The 8,967-nt window shown below is 51.4% G+C and overlaps 3 protein-coding genes across 3 annotated transcripts; all 3 read right to left on the bottom strand.

Annotated features, from left to right (window-relative positions):
• Nucleotides 1–622: 622 nt before the first annotated feature.
• CC1G_13269 (other/FunK1 protein kinase) lies at nt 623–1,246 on the bottom strand (the record flags this gene model as incomplete). Its single annotated transcript, XM_001841485.2, has 2 exons — nt 623–730; nt 791–1,246. The coding sequence occupies 2 exons, from the start codon at nt 1,244–1,246 to the stop codon at nt 623–625; spliced, it is 564 nt and encodes a 187-aa protein (XP_001841537.2).
• Nucleotides 1,247–1,797: 551 nt separating this feature from the next.
• Nucleotides 1,798–4,426, bottom strand: CC1G_13268 (other/FunK1 protein kinase; the record flags this gene model as incomplete). The annotated part of the gene is made up of 6 exons (XM_001841484.2): nt 1,798–2,679; nt 2,736–2,902; nt 2,956–3,565; nt 3,620–3,703; nt 3,755–3,826; nt 3,878–4,426. The coding sequence occupies 6 exons, from the start codon at nt 4,424–4,426 to the stop codon at nt 1,798–1,800; spliced, it is 2,364 nt and encodes a 787-aa protein (XP_001841536.2).
• Nucleotides 4,427–5,028: 602 nt separating this feature from the next.
• CC1G_13267 (other/FunK1 protein kinase) lies at nt 5,029–7,853 on the bottom strand (the record flags this gene model as incomplete). The annotated part of the gene is made up of 7 exons (XM_001841483.1): nt 5,029–5,700; nt 5,765–5,931; nt 5,987–6,782; nt 6,833–6,916; nt 6,967–7,038; nt 7,101–7,764; nt 7,828–7,853. The coding sequence occupies 7 exons, from the start codon at nt 7,851–7,853 to the stop codon at nt 5,029–5,031; spliced, it is 2,481 nt and encodes an 826-aa protein (XP_001841535.1).
• Between the last annotated feature and the right edge of the window lie 1,114 nt (nt 7,854–8,967).

Below are 8,967 nucleotides of genomic sequence, written 5' to 3'. Positions count from 1 at the left end.
TTGTGGAGAAATATCGTCGAAAGTTTCCCCCCTCCAACGCTTCCGCGATCGAGTCTATCGTTGTTTGGTCGAATTCCTTCAGGATGTCGCGGTTACGCCAATTGGCGTCCTGCGAAAACGCGTCGATGTCGTGGAATAGCTGCTGTTGGATTTCAGCCTCCGTCTTCATCGTCGCGTCAAGCAAAACATCTTTGAGCACGCGGTCAATCGTCCCATGCACTCTCCTGGGGTCTGTAGGGGAGACAACCTGCTTGACCCTCCAGACGCGCGCACGTCGACCGGTGAGCGAGGGGGAGTGATACTGGGACAGGAGAGCGACGGTCCTGTAGTACACTGATGATGGCCTCTCTCCATCCGGCGGGAGCTCGTACACGTAGCTTCCATCGGAAAGCCGCGTCACGAGGGGGTCGTACCCAAGTTGCTCTTCCTTTGCAAGGAATAGAGCAACTAGTAGCCTGACGAGCGCATCAGGATGCTAGAAAAAGGGGTTGAATACTCGAGGAGGGGTACTTGGGAGGATCGCATACCTGGTTTACTTTGAGTGGCAGAGATTTAGCAACCCGGGAGCGATGCATAAACCAGAGAGAGAAACAGTCGTGTTCGAATATTATCTAATTTAGACTTAGCATCGATCGAAAGAGCGTAAACGAATGAAACTCACCCCATACGCAAATTTCCGGCGAGCGTCTTCGTTCAAGATACGATTAACATGAGAGATGTATCTGAGGTCCTGCGGTTTCTGGTCAGACATCGACGCCATCAATCTCAGAATTCGTGAGCATAAGCATACCTTGTTCTCGTCTTCTTCCGCCCGGTCAGTTCTGCGGCCAGTGACTCTGACAGGGACAACGACGTCGGGGGGAGAGATTCCCCCATCGCGGTTAGGCGTAATGCAGGCGTCACCGGTCGAGTCCATCGCTCGGACCTCGAACTCATTGACGGTGGCCCCTGTAATCTTTCCTAGAGCTTTGCGGACAGCGTTGCCAATCGTTTGAAACGATTTGAGAATACGCTCGGGTTTGGTAGAACCGGATCGAAAAAGGGTTTTAAACCCCTTGAAGACGTGGGTGAAAGGAGGTTTCTGGGTTGACGAGGATGCTCTTTGAGCCACAGACCGCCCCCGAGCGACAAGGACCCTTTGTTTCTTGAGCTCATCCAGCACGGTGTCGACGGTGTCGGTGTGGTCATTTTGGAGGTAAGAATTGAGGAATTCCTCGACGTGGCAGGTATGAATTTTGCTATCCATTTTGTGCGACGAAAGAAGTGGTATTGGTGGATTTCGTTTCGCGATGATGGTGGTTCAAGGACAAGATGGGACCGTCGCGCGTCGGCCATCAAACGGAAACAACGCTCCCACGATATCCATCTTCCACGGGATCGCGTCAACTCCGATTCGCTCGGAGCCTTCACTCTGTTCAGTGATATCAGAGTATTGTCTTTATATCTACGTATGTACCTAGAAGCTATTGAGTGCGGTAAACTAGTCTATGAGGTATCTACTGAAGGAGTCAACAACGGCCCGTGGCAGAGCGTCTTGTCCGAGAGGCTGACCCACTGAGCCAACATTCCAACCACTACCCCTTTACCGATTTCTCCTGAACCTGTGGTTTAAAGGGCCTTCTACTTTAAACAATCATGAACGAAAATGCTCAAAATCAGAGACGACGAATATGAATCGGTGAAGTTAAAAGAAAGTGATATTGGCATTTCTAGTTACAGAAAGGGCGAAGTTTATGGATTGTGAAACGGAAGAGAGTACTTCGAGATGGCGAATCAGAGACGAGGAAGGAAGCGCGATTATCGTCGAGACCTCCGGACCGTAGTGGTCGTCTTGTTTTTTGATGCGGCAGCCTCACGCATACGGCGAGCAGCAGCTCTCGTGATGGGGCCAATGTTTTGAGCCGCGCGGGTCATTGACCTCGTCACCGGTCCTGACCTTCGGATCGGGGTTTGGACCTCTGGGAAAGGGGCATCAAAGCGGGCCCTCTTCCTCGGTCGATCTTGCTTTGGTCGATCGTCCTTCATTTTCCTCTTCTCAGCAGCCTTCCGTTCGACCCGGACACCCTCCTCTTCCCTATCGGAGCCCTCATCATCATCTGCCCTTCGCTTTCGCGGGGCGCGGTACGGTTGTGTCTCCACATCGCATTCGTGTCGCAATTCGGCAGTGGTCGATAGCTTAAGGTCATCCCACATGGCGCGAGACTCCTCGAGACGTTCGAAGAAACGAGTGAAAGACTGGCTGATAACATACGAGTAGGTACTGATATCGTCCTGTTTCCCCTCGGCGTTGCGAATGATGTATTCGCCGTGGATCTGATACTTGAGTCTCTGGAGTTCGTCGAGGAAGTTGGAGTCTAGGAGCTCGGAAGGAAGGGAGTCGACTAGTGTCGGAAGTCCTGCGAGGTGGTCTTGATCCGTGAAGAGTAAACAACGTCGACCAATGCAGTGGTCGTCCATCGGCTGCTGGAAGTGCAGGCGACCGAACTCGCGGGAGAGGTCTTCTTGGTCAATCCGCATCGTAGAGAACCAGAGGATTATCCACCAGATACCCTCTAGGTCGTGTTGGTACCCATGGATTACAGGTCTTCGAGGATATCGTTTGGTCCACACGGTTTCGGGATCCGATGGGAACAGATGCTTCCCGAAGTGGATTTCACATGCCATGAAATATGGAGTCCCCTGGAATATTGATTGTCAATACAGCACGAGAACGGAGCAGACGTCGTAGCACGCACCATTATCTGCTCGCCGTCGGAGAGGTTTGTATCTGGGAATCGCCTTGAATATTCAAGGTCGGAAAGCTTAACTTGCCATGAGGAGCTCGAGCCCGTTTTAAGGGCTAGTATATTTCCCGTGCTGACATCCCGGTGGACCCAGCCAGCGCAGAACATGAGTCGAAGTGCTGAAGGGAACGCGTTAGTAAGCCGCTCTGACACTGAGTAGTAACGTACGAACCGGTCACGGACTGCCTGAGAATATCGATTACTTCGCCAAAGGTTGCAATATCATGGAGTGGAGTGCAGACGGATTCGTACACGAAGAAGCACCGGCGCTTATCGGGAGAGGGTGAGAGGACGTGTTTGGCAATGATGCACGAAAAGTAGCGTTTGAAGTTATCGCCTTGCAGGGCTTCGGCCAGAGACTCGACATCGCGCTCGAAGAAATCCTGGAAGATCGGCTTCTTGCGCCAGTTTTCGTCTTTCGCTACGGCCGAGATATCTTCAAAAAGATCCTCCTGAATATCCGCTTCGGTGCGCGCCCCTTGATCGACCCACAAGTCCTTGAGAACTCTGTCCTGCTCTCCACCCACGCGCTCCCGGTTCGTTGGAGAGACAACCCGCTTAACCCTCCATACCCGAGCGTTGCGGTCTCCGAGACTCGTCGATGGGTAGTGGGTGATCAGCTCCAAGGTCTGATAAAAGAGAGGGGTCGATCGTCCTCCCTCGGGTGGTAACTGGTAGATGTAGCTCCCGTCTGGGAGCATTGTCACCAAAGGGTCGTATCCAAGCTCCTCGTCGGTCGCAGTGACAAGGGAGAGTAGCACTCGAGTTAAGACGTCCGCGGACTATACAGCAGCCGTGAGTAGCAGGCCACCAAGTTTGTGGAGCGAAGTTCTCACCTCAGTCATGCTGAACGGAGAAGATTGGACCATATGCGAGCGAGTGACGCGATACAAAGTCATCTGGTCATGGTGAATGGTGATCTATAATAATGGATTAGCCCGACCAGATGACATTGAATAGACCACACTCACCCCGTACGTGAATAATCTGCGCGGGTCTTCGTTCATGGTGGTAACCATACGCTTCATGAGGTGGTTCTTTCCCTAAACCCGACATGAGTCCGCGACGTGGATTGTGATTCCAGTCCGCCATACCTTTTTTTCACTCTCATTTCGAGGAAGCGCAGCAATAGGAACGACGACCTCGAGAGGGCTCAGCGGCCCTTCCGTTTCCTTTGTGAAGCAGGCGTCGGCCAGAAGCCCACTGTTGCCGTTGGCTCGCATCGACAGTCTTTTGCCACCTGGCACGAGAATTCCGAGAGTTTCCAAAGTTTTGTTGACGACCTGGCATATCGTTCGCAAAGACTCGAGGACCTCGTTTGGATTAGGAGGGCGAGATGAAAACAAGGACTTCAGCAATCCAAAGCCGTATCCAAGCTTTGAGGAACGCTGTCCCTTTGTCTGGCGGGCAGAAACAAGGACTCTCTCATTCTTGAGAGCCGCGATAACAGCGTCGAACGCGTCGGCGTTGTTGTTGGGTAGGTGATCAGGGACGAATTGTTCGATGTTAACAGTGCTCGTGAGTGGCATCATATTTAGGTGCCCCGTAATGGTTTGAGGTGGAGGGAATATGCGACAAGACGGAAATTCTTTGAGGATGGTGATGGTTTGAAGACAAGAGGCGTCGCGCTCAACTCGGACCATCAAGTCCGCACCCGCCGATTCTCACGCGCACGCCCCATCAGTCGCAACTCCTAACCAATCGGAAGGGCACTCGCGTCGTTTTAACCCTTCCTGTGAGCTCTACCAGCTACAGATCCACACACGGAGCAGTGAATAATGTACTGCAGGTAACTCTACCACTAGATCGCAGGCTCATACGGATCTCGCGTTGGAATACCTCGAGAATCTTATTTATATCTCTAAGCTTGGACTACAATAAGCGACCTGGTCTTTTGAAGGCGAAAGCGATGCTCTCAAGTTCAACGATGCGGTGCTCATCGACTCCTCGGACGTCTCACCTATCGCAGAAACGACGCCAACGTCCGATATTCAGTGTATCTGGTGACTGGCCAATCCATTATCTCTCACCAGGGAAGCTTGCGCGATTCAGGTGCTTCCTCTCATCTTCTCCCTCTTTCTTCTTGAATAGCATTTGAGAATATGGCTAGATTTGGCGAGATATGTACATGAGCTAGAGACCACTTGGCGAGAGTATCATGGATCGTAGACTAAATACTAAGACGCATAAGTCACTGCATGTATACCGACACCCACCGCTCCATCATAAATCAATTTCATTACATTTATCTCAATTTATCCACTCGAGCCTTCTTGGACGGTCTTGGTCCACTCCCGCTATTGATTGCCATAGCCGTGGGCGATGGCGGTGCAGAATCATCCGAGTCCGAATCCGACTCATCCTCCAAAATGTCATCTTCAAGATCATCCATTTTCTGCTTCATTTCGAGCCCTTCCCATTCCTTTCTGCTGAGCGATACGTGACTGAAGAATAGCTTGAACGCTTCTCCAGAAATCCACGAATACGATGTCAGGTCGCTGTGCTTGTTGTCTGCATTGCGATTCATGTATTCAACAAGGATGTTTCTGCGAAGATTGTCGACGGCGGTTAAGAACGACGAGCCTTTCAAAATTTCCGGAAGGCCCTCAACGAGGTCCGGCTGTTCTGGCAATGGGTCACTGGGGTCAAGAACGACCTTACGATTGTTTGCGTCCGGCTCGTTACAGAAGATCTTTTTCCCCCACGTTCTGGGCAATTTCATCGCCACTCGCATGGTAATCAACCAGAGGATGATCCACCAGACGGACTCCAGGTCGTGCTGATAGCCATGTATAACACTTGGCCTAGGTACCACGCTCGTCGAAGGCTCGTCGCTGATGTCTGTTACTCTGTTGTAGGCAACCTTTCGGAAGAGACGTTGCATTAGGATTTCGCATGGCATAAAGTAAGGTGTCCCCTTTAAGGCAGCCGAATTGAGATAAGTCTAGTGTCCAGTCCTGATTATAAGAGGCGCTACTCACTGTCTTGGGCTGAGAGCTGGCTGGTGCATCCGAAGGGAATCTCTTTGCATACTCGAGGTCAGATAACTTGACTTGCCACTTCCCGCCTCGCTTACGGCGGAGGGCGAGAACGTTTCCTGCGCTAATGTCCCGGTGCACCCATCCGGCACAGAACATTATTTGAAGAGCTATATAATCCTGCGTTAGATTCCATGTGAGTCGACGATGGGTGAATCCACTTACCAATGACACATTGCTTCAAAACGTCGATGGCTTCTCCGAGGGTTGGTATATCGTGAAGGGGGGTGCAGACATTCTCGAAGAGAACTCGGCATGGGCGTCTTGGAGTGAGTGCGTTGGGGTCGGGCGGGGACCCCATCGCTCCGGTGTGCTTCTTTTGGGTCGCCTTCCTCGCACCACCTTTCTTGACAGGTGGTTGAGTTCCGCTCATACGCCTGACCGTGCTCCCGAGGGGCTGCTCTGGAGGTGGTACGTAGACTGGGAATATGTTAGAGACGGCCCGTGCTTTGGGTGATACTTCGAGACCAGGATTGCCACTGTGTTGGCGGATGGCGCAGGAGAAATATTTCTTGAAGTCTTTGAGTGCAGCACCAAGCGTTCTCTTGCTCTCTGGACTGAAGGCCGATAGAATCTCCCGCTGACGCCACCCCTTGTCGTCCCTAAACTTCTTTACGTCCTCGAAAAGCTTCTGCTGGATATCCATCTCGGATGGAGCGTCGGAATTGAGGAAGACTTCCTTGAGGACAAAGTCTTTGTTGGTAATGCGATTGTAATTGTCAAAAGATTCGACTTGCGTAACCCTCCAAAGGCGAGTTGCGCGACACCGCAGTTTCAGTGGTCGATACTCCTCGATGGAGTCAACAGTGTAATAGTAGGCAGGTTTGGGGTTGGTGGAATCGGCGGGGAACCTGTAGACGTATTTGTCCTTTCCGACTAGCTTGACATTGGGATCGATGCCAAGCTGCTCGTCCGTTGCACAGAAGAACGAGACCAGGATCTCGACGAGTAAGTCTGCGCGCTGTGTGACTGTCAGAGAGAGGAAGAACCATGGGACAATATGTGACTTACATCAAGGAAGCTGAAGGACGTTGACATCATCGAGTGCGAACGGGAGAAATACCAGATAGTGACCTGGTCATCCTCAATAGTTATCTATCCACCTCGGTCAGCATTGAACATGTGAAGCGAGAAATAGAACTTACCCCGAAGACCCATAGACGACGGGGATCGTCGTTCATGGTGTGGTTCACATGGCAAACCAATTGCTGGCGGTTCTGCAGACAGAAGATAACACGTCAGACTAGACCAAAGATGTAAAGAGCTAATCAAGACGTACCCCTTCTTTGTTAACAAGCTCCAGTTTGAATTCAAACGGGATTATGATGTCAGTCACGAGCAGAGGTATCTTCTTGTTGAGATTCCTCGTGAGTGCAGCATCTATCTGGTGGCCATCTCCCTCGATTGTCGATGTGACTGGCTTGTGCGGGCACATGCGAATCTGGTAGCCGTTGGTTTTCACCCCATCGACATTCTTCAAGGCATGGAGAATCGCCTGGCCGACCTCGCCTAGATTGTCGAACATCCGGATCTCATTCACGGTTCTCTCACTGCTCTCGCCGTCATCTCCTTGGGGACGCTTCTTCGCTCCCTTCTTCACTTCAGAGGGCTTTTGCTGGAAGACCTTAAACACATAGCGGTATGCACCCTTTGTCGACTCGGTAGCGGTCGGCAGATTAGGATTGCGAGGGACAAGAATTCCTGCGTCGAGTAAGAGGTCCAACACTATCTGTATCTTCTCTTGGTCTCGGGGTGGCATGTAGCAGTCCATGAACTCGTCGGGCGTGCAGACGAGAGTTTCCGAATTCATCAAGTCGCCAATTTCGGCGCGAAGCCTGCGCGCTTCGATAAGCGGGGCCAACGATGGGAGCGACCGTGGTGTATCCTTCGGGTTCGGTACGGTTCTGGCATGGGCCAGTTTCTTCTTGTATTTCTTGGGCGTCCTGAAGGGTTGGTCGAAATGAGTAAAGCCACACCCGTCTGTGCGAAGATTGAGTCTAACGTACCGCGGTGGAAGACTTCGTGGAGCCATCGTAGCTACAGTTGGGCCCCGTAGGTGTGTTGAGAGATGTATGAGGAACTATAAAAGCTCTATGGATTAAAAAACGATGTGGTTGAGAGTCAAGCAGTGGCAAGAGGTGAACGATCTTTTGAACACCATTGTCGACGCCGGACTCAATGGGGATTTGATTTCTCACGCCATCACGTGTACTTTGCCCTTTGGACCTTCGCCAGCCATGGTCCAACCACCGTTTATGTGGACAATGGACGCGTGAACAGTCGACAACTAACCAGGGCCAACGAGCCGCCGCCGTCGACTTCATACTTACCATCTACACGTACACATATACTTTACCAGTGACCGTGTCCTCCAACTTGCTTCCACCACTCCCCTTCCTCGGTTATCTACGACATACCTCCCAACCCCCGCTCAAACTGCTTTCCTTTTGTGGTTACTATATCGTCGCCCTTGTTTCCTATCTCTTGTTTCTGCTTTTGACTTCCTCTCTCTTTCCTCTCGTCTACTCCCAGAACTCTTCCTGAATCCTTCTCGGTGGACGAGGCTAGGAGGACGCCACTATAACTCCCCCACTACATTAAATTTTACATAGGCCAAGGGAGGCACGAGGTAATAGACGCATCTTCTGGCAGGCGATGCGAACATTTAGGTATCCAATGTCTCCTCTCACCACCACTTCGACTCGACGTTCAGATTTAGGACACAGAACGATGTACGCCGCTGGCATCGCATCCACGCCCCAAGGTAATTTCACATCCACAACGACTTCTTAACACAACGACTTCTTGATCCACAACTACTCCTTGATCCACAACAACTTCGCACCCACTACGACTCTTTAATCCACACCAACATGGCATGGACACCACCTCGCTGGGATGGTGGGCGGTAAAAGGGATGACTAGGACTAGACTTGGATGGCGTGAAGGGTTTCTCAAGTAGAGTGAAGTGCGTCTTGGATGGAGTCCAATGCCTGCCAGTAGGGTACCTACTATCGCTTATCTCCTCTTTATCTTGTGTAACTCGCCTCCTCTTTATCTCATGCAACTCATAATGTTATCTCCTGCTGACACATACTCCATCGCCGAAGAAACGAAGGCTCAAATTTCAAACTCCATTAAGGATG

The sequence above is a fragment of the Coprinopsis cinerea genome, assembly GCF_000182895.1.
Source record: "Coprinopsis cinerea okayama7#130 chromosome Unknown cont3.27, whole genome shotgun sequence".
In the NCBI taxonomy this organism is placed as follows: Eukaryota; Fungi; Basidiomycota; class Agaricomycetes; order Agaricales; family Psathyrellaceae; genus Coprinopsis; species Coprinopsis cinerea.
This window is presented reverse-complemented; position numbering and strand designations above follow the sequence as displayed.